Source organism: Ictalurus furcatus, chromosome 28 (assembly GCF_023375685.1).
Source record: "Ictalurus furcatus strain D&B chromosome 28, Billie_1.0, whole genome shotgun sequence".
Classification (NCBI taxonomy): domain Eukaryota; kingdom Metazoa; phylum Chordata; class Actinopteri; order Siluriformes; family Ictaluridae; genus Ictalurus; species Ictalurus furcatus.
The window spans coordinates 9,961,695-9,978,881 of NC_071282.1; the positions used below are offsets into that span (position 1 = coordinate 9,961,695).

At 40.0% G+C, this 17,187-nt stretch overlaps 2 protein-coding genes and 4 non-coding genes across 6 annotated transcripts; 5 read left to right on the top strand and 1 right to left on the bottom strand.

The window, feature by feature from the left end:
* The first annotated feature begins 81 nt into the window (after positions 1-81).
* On the top strand, positions 82-5,646 carry rpl12 (ribosomal protein L12). The gene is made up of 7 exons (XM_053617790.1): positions 82-239; positions 3,613-3,686; positions 3,984-4,082; positions 4,478-4,559; positions 5,058-5,144; positions 5,406-5,518; positions 5,598-5,646. Exons 1-7 carry the CDS (start codon positions 203-205, stop codon positions 5,601-5,603), a joined length of 498 nt encoding a protein of 165 aa, XP_053473765.1. The 5' UTR covers positions 82-202; the 3' UTR covers positions 5,604-5,646.
* Positions 3,389-3,515, top strand: LOC128603960 (small nucleolar RNA SNORA65). The gene has a single exon (XR_008385120.1). It is a non-coding gene; the product is annotated as a small nucleolar RNA SNORA65 (small nucleolar RNA).
* On the top strand, positions 3,762-3,888 carry LOC128603961 (small nucleolar RNA SNORA65). Its single transcript, XR_008385121.1, has one exon. It is a non-coding gene; the product is annotated as a small nucleolar RNA SNORA65 (small nucleolar RNA).
* On the top strand, positions 4,821-4,947 carry LOC128603963 (small nucleolar RNA SNORA65). Its single transcript, XR_008385123.1, has one exon. It is a non-coding gene; the product is annotated as a small nucleolar RNA SNORA65 (small nucleolar RNA).
* LOC128603962 (small nucleolar RNA SNORA65) lies at positions 5,194-5,320 on the top strand. The gene has a single exon (XR_008385122.1). It is a non-coding gene; the product is annotated as a small nucleolar RNA SNORA65 (small nucleolar RNA).
* A 1,303-nt stretch (positions 5,647-6,949) lies between the features above and the next one.
* pole3 (polymerase (DNA directed), epsilon 3 (p17 subunit)) lies at positions 6,950-12,583 on the bottom strand. The gene is made up of 4 exons (XM_053617791.1): positions 11,907-12,583; positions 10,185-10,270; positions 9,961-10,079; positions 6,950-8,131 (listed from the first exon to the last, which is right to left on the bottom strand). Exons 1-4 carry the CDS (start codon positions 11,970-11,972, stop codon positions 7,953-7,955), a joined length of 450 nt encoding a protein of 149 aa, XP_053473766.1. The 5' UTR covers positions 11,973-12,583; the 3' UTR covers positions 6,950-7,952.
* Positions 12,584-17,187: the final 4,604 nt, after the last annotated feature.

Below are 17,187 nucleotides of genomic sequence, written 5' to 3' on the forward strand. Positions count from 1 at the left end.
GCGATACTTTACACTCTCGCAGCGTTTATTCTCGCGGAAATCTCGCGATAGTTCGAGGCCCTATATAAACCCGCTCCACGAATCTCTAAGCCCTTTTCCTTTTTCACTCAGGTGGTGAAGGTGCAACAGTAAATCGGTCGTCCCGAATCCGGGTTCATCCGACACCCTCACCAATTCAAGCCGAACTGAGCTCAGCGACAACATGCCTCCTAAATTCGACCCCAACGAGATTAAAATCGGTACGTTAAAAAAAAAAAAAGTGGTAATGTTCAGGTGGAGAGTTTGGACGGTTTCTTCTTTCACACAGGCCTCGACTCTGACGAGGCCTTGTGTGCTGCCCGGCTCTGGTTTTGTGGTGTTCACACAGATAAATCCTCCCCTAACTGTGTGTGGGTGAGTTTTTATACAGGAGGCTGTAGAAACTACATATCTTTATTTTCTCGGCGCATTTATTATTCTGTGTGCTAACAAGTTAGCAAGCCAGCTAGCTAAAATCGTAGCTACACTAACTGCCTTTATTCAGTTATGTTTTTTTAGCTTCTGATTACTTGGTTAGCTAGCACAACATATAAGTACCCCACCGTTGCGTGTGTTTTTGCTTCACTGGGCTGTTTCCTGAGGATTATGATGGTCTATTATAGAGCACGTGGTTAGCGCTGTGTCTCCCTGCAGGAGACTGCACAAGGCACCAGGCCATGTAACCGCTATGAGTGTGATGACACAATCTTACTCATCTTTAACAATGTTTCTAGTCTATAGTAATCATGCATAATTTATACCTTTTTTTTTTAAAGGGTTGGCTCATGTGCCAAATACAATATCACGATTCTCAAAGACTTGCTCGATATCTTCTGAGCTGAAACTCGTTATGGTCGTTTCCTTTTCGACTCACGCTGACCGCAGTGGACCAATCAACCGACTAGGATATCTGACCAATCAGAGTGGAGTATGCTCTCTGAAATTTGGAGTTTAGAGCGAATCAATGATTAAGTTTACATGGACTGCCGTAATCTAATTATTGACCTTAATGAGGAAGACAATATTGTGATTTAAGGTGTATACATGAGTTGATTTTAGAATATTCCTTTCATGTACCTGTTTGATGTGTTCTAGAACATAGTTCGTTCATTAACAGCACACATCATTACGTCACCGTGCCACACTGTTTGTCACTCTGGAATTTCACGTATCAACATAAAGTTGGTCTTTGTTATGGGACCGTATACAGTTTTGGGTGTTTTCTATAAAAAAAATTATGAATGCTTCAAGTGCGGTTCATTATTTGTCATGCTGTACGTGCTAATAGACAACCGTTTGAAGCCGTGGGCTGTGTCCCAAACTGCGTACTTACCTTCTATATAGTAGCCGAGATAGATTTATTTCGCCTACTATAGGCCTATAGTATGCAGGTACCCGGTTTGGGACGCAGCTGTGCTCTCTTGGGTCAATCGGTTGAGCGCTGCAGTGTGATTGTGTCCTGTCGCAAAATGCGATGAAAACTCAATGTTAATAATGTGATTAAGGTGTTTACATGTCTGTAATATACCTTGATAATGCGACTAAAACAGGAGTACTCCACATGTCTTAATTCAATTTGTGTTTACTTCGAGTATGACTTATTGGCTTAAGATAACTAAAAAATTGCTGTTTACATGGTAGTTTCTCAATCAGTATTGTCTTAATTGGGTTAATATTGGATTATAGTTGTCCATGTAAACGTACTGATTGAGTCTCAGCCTCACAGTACAATATCTTCTGTACACTTCTCACCATGAGGTTCAGAATGCTGGAGACCGCACTCCAAGTGGCTCTGTAAGCCAGGATGCATTAACTCAGTAAACAGAAACGAGGGCCATATAGAAAACCGGATCCTACGGAAGCCTTAAGCAGCCTTGCATTATTTTCTCGTTATCACACCGTAGTTTTCTTGTGACCACAACATAAAATAGCTGCTTTTTCATGACTGGCATTGCATGCACTTTGGTGTCTTCACCATTGCCTGCTGTAGGGATTGACTATCCCACATTCATACGTTTACATGGACAATATTCCGATATTAACCCGATTGATTAATACTGATTAAGGAAACAGCAATTTCTGATTACCTTAATCCGGCTAAAGTCATACTCAAAGTAAACAAGTCAAATAAAGACGTGAAGTATTCCTACTTTAAATCACATTATAGCGTGACAGCAAAGAGCATGGCTGTGTCCGAAACCGCATACTTATGGGGACGTAATGACACCTGCTGTTAATCAAACTGTTATATAACACGTAAAACAGGAACAAGAAAGGAGTGTTCTAAAAGTAACTCATTAGATTGCTGTTATCCATGTAAACATAGTCAGAGACGGTGTCAGTTCCTGGAGTGAGACCCTGTTCAAAATAAAAATGCATCCGTTCATCCATGATGCAGGACTGCGCCAAGCTTTTAATAATCAAAAACTTTAGGTCGAGTACACAGAAAAAATAAATAAGAAAATAAAGTTGTTGGGGAGAACACCAGTTGTTCAATGACTGGGGTTGTGTAAATCCCCCAACATCCTAAAAGGTGTCAAATGACTGAACACAATGAGATGCTTAGTCTTGACAAATGTTACAAGGATGTAAATTAGGTGAGGTAGCTGTAGAAGGGCACTTACACTCCTTAAACTTAAAATACAACAGAAAAATCTCGTGATTAGGGCAGAACAAAAAAAAACTAACTTGAGATTGTGACAGATGTCTATAATCTATCCAATTACACATTGAACACGCTACAGAATTTCTCAACCTTTTATTTTATATTAAAGCTCACCTATTACGGTTTTGAAACGTGCCTAATTTTGTTCTAAAGGACTCATACAATAGATTTACATGCATCCAAACTCAAACGCTTTAATGTGCTCATAATTTAAATTGCAGCAGCACCCCACCACGATGTGCAGTGGGGACTGGGAGCCGGCATAGGAAGCAATGTGTGACCTCAGTGGATCTAATTCGAACTGAAGACGTTATTTCTGTAACATGACCTATCTGAGTGGATCTGACGTTTTTTAAAATGTGGTCATTGGGGTTTGAAGTGACAGAAGGGCAGAGGTCTTTGCTTTTATTTTGCTCGATGTGCAGTTTTGTTATGCAACCCTGCCTTTGATTAAGGATTTATATAAGTTCTGTCTTAAAGAAGCTGAATTCTTGTTCTGTTTTTGTATATTTTTATATACTGCAAGATTATCTGAATAACAGTGTTGTTGGAGGGGGCTTTTATTCGCTATGTACAGCTTTGTTCTATTAAAGAGAATAATTGCAATTGAACTTGTAAACCTGCATGAGTTCAACCTTTTCATTTAGGATAAGGCATGACAAATCTAGATAGTATAATCTATACATACATTTAATTGATCAGCCTCCCGCCACTATGCTAGTCTGTGTGAGTGACTCGGTATAATCCAGTGGAGGCTGAGAGAAACCCAGCTCTAGGAAGCAGGGCTGCCCAGTCTGATGGGTAACTCTGTGCCGAAAGGCCTGGAACACACTGAATACGGGCTAATGTTTCATGACGTGTGTATTTCTACATCAGCCAGACTGCACTAATAATTACTTCTGTTCCCGTTTTGTTTTTTAATTCCCCAGTGTACATGAGGTGCACAGGTGGAGAGGTCGGTGCCACTTCATCTCTGGCCCCCAAAATTGGACCTCTGGGTCTGGTAAGTTACCTGCTCACATACTTTTATATCCCAAGGCTAGAGGATGAGTTCTGTTTGTCTCATGTTGATCAGCCTCCCGCCACTATGCTAGTCTGTGTGAGTGACTCGGTATAATCCAGTGGAGGCTGAGAGAAACCCAGCTCTAGGAAGCAGGGCTGCTCATTCTGATGGGTAACTCTGTGCCGAAAGGCCTGGAACAATTGAAACCTGCGTGTAACTGTAGTATTGAAATGAGAGCACAGATCAGGATTTAGAAAATGTATGGGGCTAATTGCATTATGATGCTTGTTCTTCCAGTCCCCCAAGAAAGTGGGTGATGACATTGCCAAGGCTACCGGTGACTGGAAAGGCCTGAGGATCACTGTCAAGCTGACCATCCAGAACAGGCAGGCAGCGGTAAGCCTTCCCTCAGTCTTAAAACAGCGTTTTCATTGGAAGAAAATGATTTTGACATGGATATGTGTTTTGAGTCAACACAGTCCACCTTTTGTGGTTCTGGTAGATAAATGGGTGCTGGTAGCTTAGCGGTTAAAACTAAAACAGGAGACTGTTTACTCCATGTCATGCTATTGAAGCAAAGAACATGTTTTGTTATTCTGCAATCTTGCTACCCTGTGTAAAATTAAGGTTCACAATCTTGTCTGTTGCTGATGGAATCATAACTGAAACATATACTCCTACTGGAAATGACTGGGAATGTAGCTTCAGCTAGCACATCAGTCTGACTTTGCTCTAATACCAGAAGCTATTCATTTTTGCAGTGCTTATAGTATTTTGGCTTATTTGTGCAGATTGAGGTGGTTCCTTCTGCATCTGCCCTCATCATCAAGGCCCTGAAGGAGCCTCCCCGTGACAGGAAGAAGGTCAAGAACAGTAAGTAGCCCTGTTTGCTAGAGCTTCGTTTGTGTCTTAACCAGACTTGTGCAATGTAATGATTACTCATCCCTACATGAGCTTACACTGCTCTGAAGTTCAGTAATGTTGACTGATTACACAAGTTTGCCATGGAATTTTTATTTTTTTTATGATGAGTTCCATAACTAATTTGAAATTAAATGATTGTAAGTCATAAGTGGGTAGCGGACGGGGATCAGAATTGCACAACCCCTGGTCCTAGCTAGAGTACATCAGCCTCCCGCCACTATGCTAGTCTGTGAGAGTGACTCGGTATAATCCAGTGGAGGCTAAGAGAAACCCAGCTCTAGGAAGCAGGGCTGCCCAGTCTGATGGGTAACTCTGTGCCGAAAGGCCTGGAACAAATTGCCTACGGATTTAACACTTGATCAATATGCAGTCGTCTCGAGAAATTAAATGTAAATGGTAAAGAAATGCGAGTTTGTGCTAGCTCTAACTGGGGCACTTTTCCTGCAGTTAAACACTCTGGCAGCGTTCCCTTCGATGAGATCGTCAACATCGCCAGAGTCATGAGGCCACGCTCTATTGCCAGGGAGCTCTCAGGTGTGTATACAGTTTGGATTTGTGTAATGCGGATATTTTCCTCCAGCCTCCCGCCACTATGCTAGTCTGTGTGAGTGACGCGGTATGATCCAGTGGAGGCTGAGAGAAACCCAGCTCTAGGAAGCAGGGCTGCCCAGTCTGATGGGTAACTCTGTGCCGAAAGGCCTGGAACATCTTTCCAATCTTCTCTCATACTGCTGGTTGGAAAGCTTTCAGATCTGACAGGTGAGATTAAACGAACAGTTTGTGCTGTCTCCTCAGGAACCATTAAGGAGATTCTGGGCACGGCTCAGTCTGTTGGCTGCACCATCGATGGCCGCCTACCCCATGACGTCATTGATGACATCAACAGCGGCAAACAGGAGTGCCCATCTGTAAGTACAGGACATGTGCTCTGATTTATATCTTCCTTTGCGCACATTAAGTACTAAACGTTTTTTCTTCTTTTTTTAGGATTAAATGGCTGACACAGAGGAATGGAAAATAAAATTTGTTAAATAAATTGGTGGTGGTTGTGTGTGGGTTTTTAAACATTTTATCAGATGTAAGCTGGTCTTTTTTTTTTTTTTTTTTTTTTAAACCAAAAGTTGAAATGGAAACTTTAGTTTTGTCAGATACACTTAGTTTCTGTTCCTGCGAGTCAGCATTTTAGTGGACAGCTAATTGTTAAACTATTGTTGGTTTGTTTGCAATTGAAAAGAAAACCAACTAGGCTAGTATGATGTGCAGAAAGATTAAACCGACTACTCAATAGTGAATTGTTGCACCATGTTCAGATAACATGGTGGCAAGACTTACAGGGTCCCATTCTGCTAGGTTCATGATAACATGACAGAACAATAGGGGGCTATATTTAGTAATGTTGTACCTGTACTATGGTATTAAGAGAGTGCTTCAGAATACTGCCAATGCCACAATCTTTTAAATAGTATTTGTTAATACAGTAGTATCATAACTAATGTTCAATGTGCAGCAGTTGATATTCTTGCTGAATACACATAGGTTAGCGACATTTCATTCAACCCAGATTCTTTATCTTAATCTTTAAAGATTTTGTTAGCTAGTAAGCAAGCTAACATTAGGCTAACCCCTGTGTGACTATTAAAATTAGCTATGTTTGATAAGCAAGCCAATGTCCCTAACTAACTAGATTTCTTTTTTGGAGTTCATTTCCAAATTCATTTACTTACTCCTAAGATGTTCATTCTTGGTACTCTGAGGATCATTTCCATGATTTCATTGCTCTAAGGAACAATACATGAAATATGTGGCAATTTATCAGAATTACTGCAGATTTGGGCCAAGATATGTCGTGACATCATCAGTGTGCATTCAGCCAAAGCACTCTTCGATTCATGTGCATGGAACTCGAGTACAGATGAAAGGTCTCATTTACCAACAAACGTGTGATTGCAATTTTGCCAATTCAAGTAGTTTTCTCCAAGAAAGCACAAAAAACTCCATCTTGCATTGGAATTTTTTTTTTTTTTTTTAAATCTGCAGCAAAATCTAGCATTTTTGGCTGCAACAGTCACTGAATCCTGTATGGACTGATTTGATATCTATTTTTGTAAATCTGAACAATGAATTAACACAAAGATATTAGTGTTGCCCTATTAACACTAACACAACCCATGTTTTAGCTGGTATAGTATTGTAAGATATGTTTATGGTATTGTGACTATCCTAATATTTAGTCACCTTATTTTTAGTAGGTCTTTCAAATGATGCATCAAACTAAGCCATTAATACAGAGATTGGTCATAGTATTCTGTTGTGATATGCTTGAACAAAGATGCTAAGACTTCATGCTTTTCTAACCACTTGCCTTGGTTACGTGATAACTCTGTTTTTGTTGGCATGCGCATCAATAAACACATGGCCATTACATTAGAGATTGTGAGCCATCAGCTGTATTAGCTTATATCCAATCCAAATGGCTAAATGTAATTTTCTGTACAACTGCCTTGGGCTCCAGAACAAAGTTTTCTGAATGAATCTTGAATTTATTAGCTACCTGAAAGGGCCGTTTTGACCAAGGCCTGGTTTCACAGAACTTAAACTTTGGCTGAAGTTATGTTTAAGTGAATTTTCATCTCGAAATGAATCCTCCATGTAGCTTCATTACTTTGGATGCAATTTCCCAGACCACATGTGAATGCAGCAAACATTTATGCAAAAAACCCTTTAATATGAACAACAGCCAAGCATGGGATGACTGGCTCTTACAAAAGTACAAATTTATTCGAAGATATTAAAACATTTCTCAAGGCCGGATGCCTGCAAAGCCCTGACCCAGATGTGAGGAAACTTATCAAAAACATCCACGTCTCTGTTTCAGCAATGCATTTTCCACATTCCCTGAATTTTTGAACATGCTGCCAGACTTTCTTGTACGATCTATCCCATGATGAAGCACCAAAAGACGTAGATGACTTTAACCGTACAACTTCACCTGCAGACATCAATTACATAAAAAAAAAAAAAAAGCTCCAACTTTTCAGACTCTCTATCAGTCTGTTCTTTAATCTACAGGTACGGTGATATGGCCTACTTTCATTTCTAAACTTGCTCATGTGGGTGAAGATGACAAGTACAAAATGAACTTAGACACTTCTTATAAACAGGACAGAGATGGGAAGCCGCCATCATCAGCTTTTAATCCTCTGTGCCTAATTTTAGTTTTCATAGCAATCAAGTGCTGGCTGTCTTTTCTCTCCCTCTTCTTCTGCAAAGTGGACACACAACTAGAGTGTCTCTATAAAACAGGGTGGGTAGAAAATAGTGCTGAACTTCTGCAATTCCCCTTCAGTTCTCCACGTCCTCCTCCTCTCCCTCGTTCTCTCCATCCTGCTCATCTTCTGTGTGTTCTTCTTCATCCTCTTCCTCTCTGCTCTTGTCATTTTCCTCTGTGCCATTCTTCTTCTCTTTATCCTTACGTTTCTGTTCTGATGCCTCTTTTTTCCCCTTCTGGCCCTTTTTGTAGGCTGTTGACAGACAGCAATTCACATGCTTAGATAGAAGTGACAGCACTAAAAGGCAGACTCTGAGGAATTATAAATGCTGAACATGTGGATTGTAACAGAACATCAACACAACAAACATTTGGCAAAAAGTCTATTGCAATGTCATGTTGAAATCAGTTTCTAAACCTGCAGTTAATAAAAATACAATTTATATAATAAAATTGATATTAATATAAGAAATGCAACTTTAGAGATACCGTAGATACATGAATGGAAAAGGTGTTTCTACATTTTAAACTTAAACATGTGGCTTAAACATGCCACACGGCATACACGTTCAACAGACACACGTACTCGGCTGAGGAATAGGAATTATCAGCTTATTCATCCTTGTGTCCCAAGTGGCTTACTATCCGTACTAAATAGTATCCGAGATGAGTTAGCATGTCCCAAATCGTAGTATGCAGAAATGGGGATCCCATTTCCCAGGTACCCGGATGGTCCACTTTTTCTGCTAGTGTCGATCCATGGACACTTTTCCAGCTAATATTACCCACAACTCCATGCGTGAGGGAGGGGGAGTTTTGTTGCCGAATTCAATAATGCATTTTAGAGAGGTGTAAAATAAATAAATCAAGGGAATGATAAATTAAATTTGGCGTTTGTTTACGGTGACAGTAGCTGCGTTTACATGGACAACAATAATCCACTCTTAATCCGATTAAGACCATACTCTAATTAAGAAACTACCATGTAAACAGCAATTTTTACTTACCATAATAATAATAATCTAATTAAGACAGGCGGAGTACTCCTGTTTTAGTTACATTATGGACGTGTATTACAGACATGTAAACACCTTAATCACATTATGAACGTCGTGTGGGAGTTTTCACGCATTTTGCGACAGGACACGATCACACACGGCAGTTTTATGTTTTACGGCGAACAAGAGAGTTCGGCCGTGTCCCAAACCGCATACTTGCCTAATATAGGCCTGTAGTGGGGAAAAATACATGTATCTCGGCTACTATATAGACGGTAACGCCGCGATTTGGGACACACTCACGGCTTCAAGCAGTCGTCTATTAGCACGTACATCACGACAAATAATTAACTGCACTTAAAGCGTTCGTAAAAAAATTAAATAATAAAACCCAAAACTGTATACAGTCCCATAACGAAGACGAACTGAATGTTGATCTGTGAAATTCTGGAGGGACGTCGGGCGGCATGGCGCGGTGACGACATGACGCGGGCTGTTAATCTAATTACGTTCTAGAACATGTAAAACGGGTATATGACAGGAGTAGTCTAAAAGCGACTCATGTAAACACCTTAATCACATTATTATCTTAATCAGAGTAAGGTCAATATTTAGATTAATGCTGTCCATGTAAACGTAGTCAGTGTTCTCTTCCATTACACAACATGTTAGTGTCCCAGTTCTTGCATACTCTTAAAAACACACTATTTTCTTCACAAAAAGAGTACATACTTTTAGTATATACTATAAGTATGCTGATTGGGATGCAGTGCATGTTTTGGTTTCTAGTTCAGTTCACCCAACAGGCAGCAGGGGGCGTTAACCATTACAAACGGCTCGTTTAACGCGGCCATTTTACTAGTTTTTAATCTATAAATGTAAAATTAAGACAAAAAATTATCAGCTTTTTTAAGAACATGAAATTCTGCCTTGTACAAGTAAATAAAGTTAAATTCTGTCATCTAAAACTGGGCCACAGTAATATCATGGGTTGATCTGTATACACCAACAAATCACATAAAACTCATGTAAATGTTACACCACCAGGCTACAAGATGACTAAGTAAGTTTTAATATCAGTTACCCTCAAGAGCCTCGCGCAGAGGTGGCAAGAAACGCTCGAACTCCATCTCATCCATAGCAGACATCACATCGCTGGCGTTCAGAGTCTTTCTTTTGGCTTTCATGGCAAAACTGTTGGCACTGGTGATTAAATTAGTAGTCACTGTGAGTGTCAGCATGTTTCCTACTTCATGCCAGACAAATTAAAATGTACTTTCAGGTACTTTCTGCCTGGATATAACCTACCATGATGTTGCGTACAGAACAAACACACTGGCTGCTTGAGATATGGCTCTTCTCGCCTCTTTGGACACATTTACACCGTCTGGTAACTGAAAGAATAAAAATCAGAACTAAAGCACACAGCCATCACGATTACACAAGTCACAAAGACAAAAACAAAGTTTCATAATCATAATAAGGAAATTCAGGCAGCACGATGATGCAGTGAGTAGTGTTGCTGCCTCACAGTTCCAGGTTCGATCCTGAGCTCAGATTAATGTGTGTATAGAGTTTGTGTACAGGTTCTCCCAGTGGGTGTCTTCTGGTTTCCTCCCACCTCCCAAAAACACTGCAGACTGACTACTCTGAATTGCCCCATGTGTGTGTGTGTGTGTATTATATAATATATATATATATATATATATATATATAAGTTCTGCAAAGGGCTAGCCTCCTATTCTGGGCGTATCTCGTTCCCCAGTGTTCCCAGTATAAGCTCCAGGTCCTCTGAAATCATGCCCAAGATTAAGAGGTTACTGAAGATGAATGAATGAATGAATAAGGAATAATGGGCAATTCAAAAATTACTAGAACGGTGATTGAAAGTTTGTGAACCCTTTAAGACTGTCTGTATTTCTGCATAAATATGACCTAAATCATCATCAGATTTTCATACATGCCTTAAAAGTAGATTAAAAAAAAGACAAAAATATATCATACTTGGTCATTTATTTACTGAGGAAAATGATCCAATATTACAATATCTTTGAGTGGCAAAAGTATGTGAACCTTTGCTTTCAGTATCTGGTGTGACCCCCTTGTGCAGCAATAACTGCAACCAAGTGTTTCTAGTAACTGTTGATCAGTCCTGCACATCGGCTTGGAGGAATTTTAGCCCGTTCCTCAGTACAGAACAGCTTCAACTCTGGGATGTTGGTGGGTTTCCTCACATGAACTGCTTGCTTCAGGTCCTTCCACAACATTTCTATTGGATTAAGGTCAGGACTTTGACTTGGCCATTCCAAAACATTATCTTTATCCTTCTTTAACCATTATTTGGTAGAACGACTTGTGTGTTTAGGTTCATTGTCTTGCTGCATGACCCTCTTTCACTTGAGATTCACTTCACAGATCGATATCCTGACATTTTCCTTTAAAATGCACTGGTATCATTCAAAATTCATTGTTTCATCAATGATGGCAAGCTGTTCTGGCCCAGATGCAGAAAATCTGGCCCAAACCGCAATACTACCACCACCATGTTTCACAGACAGGATAAGGATGACGTTTTCGTCATATTTATGCAGAAATACAGAAAAGGGTTCACAAACTTCCAAGCACTACTGTAAGTGCAAGGCTGAAATGTCTGTAATACATTTAACAGAAATATAATAGTGTACTAAAGGCTAAGCCTAAAACCCTGAAACGGCTCATGGCTACATCCCAAATGCCTCACTACAGGGCATGTAGGTCACTTCACGGAGCACACTCATTATTACAAACAGCATGTAGACCTAGTGCGCAAACACAGCGAGTATGGAGTTGTTTAGGATACGGCCTGTCTGATAAACTCGAGAAATATCTGCGGCTTTGTTTAACGACCTCCAAAAACAGACGATTCGATAAGATACAACAACTTGCCCAAAATAAAAACTAAACAAGGAGTAACAAATATATCTGGCACTACAGAAAGTGCGGTGGTTTATGTGTAAAAAAGAAAGAGGTGAGGACTCGTGCAGTACTTACAGCCTCTTTGATAATGCGGGTGATGACAGCGTTGGGCAGGTTCAGGTCCTCCGGTCTCTCCGCCATTACTACTACACACACTTAGCTTAGCTAGCCTGTGTTAGCAAAATTAGCGTGGGAACTTCACGTATTCACTATAGTACCCGGTTTAGTATTAACACAACAAACTCGCGGATACTTGAAGTTTATTAAAATAAAAGAGGTTTGTTAAAACAGTGCGTAGTTTATGCAGTTTTATTATACAGCGGACTGGGGATCAAAACAGACCAGTAACCCGGGAAAACCAAGCGGCTAACAGTTAGCCGCTAGTTATTGACGAACTACAGTAAGTGCAGCTATGTCAAATAACTGCAGAGTTCTGTAGCAGCAAGACGGGATTTAAAATGAAACCAAATGCCCCAGTCAAACCTGGTTACGTGTAGGATGTACTCCTTTCAGACATTAGCTAGTAAAAAGAAAAGAAGAAGGGGAAAAAAAAACTAGCAACCGAGTTTATTTTGGAGCCCGCTAAACATCCAAACCACGAAGTTCACCTTTGACCTTTCCATTATCCGTTATAACGTCACAGAAATCAGCCAATAGACGGCGGGTGTGGTTTTAATGCTTACTAGTACAACTGAACTTTATCTCTCCAAAGTTAAGCTTGTAATAATACAATATTTATTACAGCCCTGCAGAAATATAATGCAATAGCTGAAGTTATTCATAATCTAAAACAGGTGTGTTAGAGTAAAAAGAAAAGTGTACGCTGAAGCTGGCAAAAACACTGGACCAGTGTGACCCACTATGAGTAAAGTGGCAGAGAAAAAATCTGGGATTTATTATTATTATTATCCATCCATCTTCTATACCGCTTTGTCCTTTTCAGGGTCACGGGGAAACCTGGAGCCTATCCCAGGGGGCATCAGGCACAAGGCGGGGTACACCCTGGACAGGGTGCCAATCCATCGCAGGGCACACAATCACATACACATTCACACACCCATTCATACACTATGGACACTTTGGACATGCCAATCAGCCTACCATGCATGTCTTTGGACTGGGGGAGGAAACCGAAGTACCCGGAGGAAACCCTCACAGCATGGGGAGAACATGCAAACTCTGCACACACAGGGCCCCGTGGGAATCGAATCCCTGACCCTGGAGGTGTGAGGCGAACGTGATAACTACTAAGCCATATTATTATTATTATTATTATTATTATTATTATTATTATTGTTATTATTATTTAATGATCAATTTATTATTATTATTATTATTATTATTATTATTATTATTATTATTATTATAGAGCATATTTGACACCTTAAAAATTATAGTATAGTTCAGGGTACTAACTATTCTCTTTCAAGTGATATAATTCTTTTTATGGTTGACCTTATCATACATGGCCAATATGCATTTGAAATATAGGCACAACATGATTATTTAAACACCTAATAAATCTGAACATTTGAGTTCTTTCAGACATACACTTAGTTGCTTAAAAAAAGAACAGGAATAATAGATGTGAAAATTTTAAAGATCTGGTGTACTTTAGTGTGGAGATATAGAAGGTCAAAGTTTTCCAAAGCACAATATACAGTATATATGGACCTTCTATATTAGTTTATATGCAACTTCTATTTTAGAAGCTAAAGACATCTTATACTAGACAACAATCCCTGAAAATTTCATACACCTAGCATGAATAGTGTAAAAGTAATAACTTGTGGAACTTTTTAACTTTTCCTGTAGCACATTTTTGCAATAAAAATTAGGGCCATGCCCCATCCATATCTCAGAAACTAATGCAGATACAAAACTGAAATTGTGTACAGTATTTATTGGGAATATTTACATTATTTCCAGAAAGTGTGAAGCAAATCTGAGATGGTCAGTCAGGAGGCACCAGGTGATTTCACATAGATTGACCCTAAAGCAAAAGAGCTGGAAAAGGAGTGATCATTGTGTTGGGCCCACAAGAAGATGTGGCATCAAGGGCTAGTGAACTGATTTTTTATTTTTGTCTGGTAATTAATTATGTTGATATGTTGGCATCAGTCCCTGTTATGGCATCTTACTTTAAGCCTTATGTACATAAGCTATGGCCATGACTTAATTATCCAGTTCCTTCATTTTACTAAATTGTGACGATTACTTAATGATCTTGTTCCTATGACTTAATGATCTCATTATGTCATTTCTTCCATGCCTTCATTAGTTGTGGCCATGCATTGTTTTATGAAGAAGTGGTGGTACCAGCAGGGCACTGTAAGATGTTCTAAGTTGCTAGACCTATTAATCATACAATTTCAGATATAACTTAGAAAAAATATAAATTGCAATAATGAATTCATATCTATATAGTCCTGCAAAGATGAGAACTAAGATTTCAGACGTGTCTTTGATTCCAAACCGAATAGAAATTTTAATTTTTTTTTAAACTGGTCTTAATTTGCTTATTTTGTGCTTTTACAGCTTAATTGCATATTCTATTATAATATACAAAATAAGAAGGTCCATATAAAGAGCTGTGGTTTGCTAGAGCTTCAATACTTAGTCTGTATGGCACTGGGGGAAAAAAATCTGCTGAATGCTGAGATTTCCACTGAGCTCATTTTCCTTTGAGTTGTATTTTTGGAGCTTTGTCTAGTTTTGAACCATTTGTACTGTGTTTATCTCGATCTCAGATCGTGTGAAATGTCTTATGTTGAAACTGGCCAAGGGTTTTGAGAAATGTCTTTTCTGCCCAGAAAGCCTGCTGTTATGGTTCTTATCATAGTTAACAGCACACAAAAAGCTGAATTGGTTTATTTGTGTATTGCTGGGGCCTGCTGCAGTAGTCACGTAGCATTTCAACACAGTTCAGTGTGAATTTTCCATTGGGGTCCAGCAATTTCACGGTTAAACAAACATGAAACGGAGTCATCATTTGGGAGCTCTTAATGTTTTTCCATCTGAATGTGTGTGCTGCTCTGAGAAATGAGGCTGAATGATATATTGCTCTTCCTTGGCATGTGGAATAAGAGTAATACACCTCAATATGAATGGGAGGGGATTGTCTTTCCTTCCCATGAATTTAGCAAAAATGTTTACTTACAGAGTCAATCCCTAGAAATCACTGGTGATTTATTATAACAGTGATTCTTACACTCTGATGGATTTTAACATGGATTGTCAGGTTTTACACAAACTTGTGGAGTCCATGCGAGCTTATGTGCATGCTATCATTAGAGCCTCTAGCGTTCTGTCAGGTTGTATGGGGAGCATCACTGCACCACAATTTTCAGGTTTCGCAAAAGAAGTTCTTATCAAGTTCAGGTGCAGACTATAGCTGGATGACACAATCAAACCTTTAGACCATTGTGACGTGGTAAGTACTCTTGAGCTGGTTTCCTTAAGGATGCATCTGTACATTGATCTGGTCAACTTTTCTTTGATCCTGAAGCCTTCCTTTCCCTGCCAGTAGAAAAGATTCAAGATTCTTTATTGTCATCTGTACTTAGCACAATGAAATTCTTCTTTTGTCCATTCCTCTCAAGAAAAGCAGGTAAAACGGGCCTAAGAAATAATATAATACAAGACAATACAATAGACAATAGAATTGTACACAATATGAAATAATAAGACAACACAGAATAAGAACAATAAAAATAAGAAACAATTTCATAGTATAAAAAAAAGGATGTAATACAAGTAATGATAAACTGACAAGTAATGTAAAGTGCTAGTGTAAAGTGTCGATCCTTGTCAGTCCAGTACAGAGTGAAGTGTAAAATGCAATTGAGCAGAGGGGTTGTTCTTATCCTCATGGCCCCGGTGGAAGTGGTGACGACTCTTGATCAGTCTGATGGCCTGAGGAAATAAACTGTCCCAGAGCCTGGATGATCTGGCTGCAGTACTTCGGTACTGCTTGCCAGACTTCATGATGGTGAAGAACTTATGGGTGGGATAGGTGGGTCGCTGATTGCTAGATATATATAATAAGGTTCACTTATTATAGATGTTCTGCAGTGAGAGGAGATCTGTCCCTGTGATCTTCTGGGCCAGCCTTATCACCCTCTGTAGTGCCCTCCGGTCATATGCTGTGCATATGCCAAACCACACAGCTAAACAGCAGGTTAACACACTCTTTACAGTGCATCTGAAAAAGTTGTGGAGTACTTGTTGTGACATGCTGAACTTCCTCAGTCTCCGAAGGAAATACATTCTCTGACTGGCCTTTCTTACCAGCTGCACCGTCTTCTCTGTCCACCTGAAGTCCTCACAAATGTGGACACCAAGGAACTTATAGCTGTCCACTCCTTCTACCTCAGAGACTCCGATCAGTAATGGCAGATAGAAACGCTCACCCCTCATGTCTACAAACATCTCCTTGGTCTTGATGTTCAGTGCGAGATTGTTAGCCTCACACCATGTGACCAGTTCTGACACCTCTCTCCGGTAGTCTGTTTCATCATTTCCCCTAAAGAGACCAATGGCTGTGGTGTCATGTGCGACCTTTATGACGACATTGTTGGGCTGGGCAGTGACACAGTCATGCATGAAGAGAGTGTACAGCATAGGGCTGAGTACACAGCCTTGAGGACTGCCTGTGTTCATTATAAGGGTACTGGAGGAGAGTTTTCCAAGGCGAACATGTTGAGGTCTGCCAGTGAGGAAGCTCAGTATCCAGTTACACAGTGCAGGAGGCAGCCCCAAGTTATGCAGCTTCTTTATGAGATTTGAAGGAATGATAGCATTAAATGCTGAATTTTAATCAATAAAAAGTAGTATGGCATAACTGTCCTTATTTTCCAGGTGAGTTAGAATTTTGTGAATGGCAAATGAAATAGCATCCTCTGTTGATCTATTTGTCCTATACCCGAACTGTAGTAGGTCCAGGGTTGCAGGTATGGTGCTCAGGATGTGTTCCTTGACAAGACTTCATCAACAACATCAAGAAAATCCGACCCTACCTCACCGAACAGGCTACACAGATACTAGTCCAGGCTCTTGTTATCTCTAAACTGGACTACTGCAACTCACTGCTTTCAGGCCTCCCAGCCAGCTCCATCAAACCCCTTCAGATGACTCAGAATGCTGCAGCGCGCCTCGTCTTCAACCAGCCCAAGAGAACCCATTTCACACCCCTCTTCATCTCCCTCCACTGGCTTCCTGTAGCTGCCCGCATCAAATTCAAGGCCTTGATGCTCACCTACAAGACCTTGTCAGGAACAGCACCCTCCTACCTCAACTCTCTCCTGAAGGCCTACGTTCCCTCTCGCAATCTGCGATCGATTAGCGAAAGAGGTTT

What these genes read in the sequence shown, in the direction of transcription:
- rpl12 (XM_053617790.1), top strand. Translation starts at nt 203, where the DNA reads ATGCCTCCTAAATTCGACCCCAACGAGATTAAAATCG. An exon ending in CCCCAACGAGATTAAAATCG is followed by an intron (nt 240 to 3,612) that starts GTACGTTAAAAA and finishes TTAATTCCCCAG; the next exon opens with TGTACATGAGGTGCACAGGT. An exon ending in AAATTGGACCTCTGGGTCTG is followed by an intron (nt 3,687 to 3,983) that starts GTAAGTTACCTG and finishes TTGTTCTTCCAG; the next exon opens with TCCCCCAAGAAAGTGGGTGA.
- pole3 (XM_053617791.1), bottom strand. Translation starts at nt 11,972, where the DNA reads ATGGCGGAGAGACCGGAGGACCTGAACCTGCCCAACGCTGTCATCACC. An exon ending in CCCGCATTATCAAAGAGGCT is followed by an intron (nt 10,271 to 11,906) that starts GTAAGTACTGCA and finishes TTATTCTTTCAG; the next exon opens with TTACCAGACGGTGTAAATGT. An exon ending in GTTCTGTACGCAACATCATG is followed by an intron (nt 10,080 to 10,184) that starts GTAGGTTATATC and finishes TTTAATCACCAG; the next exon opens with TGCCAACAGTTTTGCCATGA.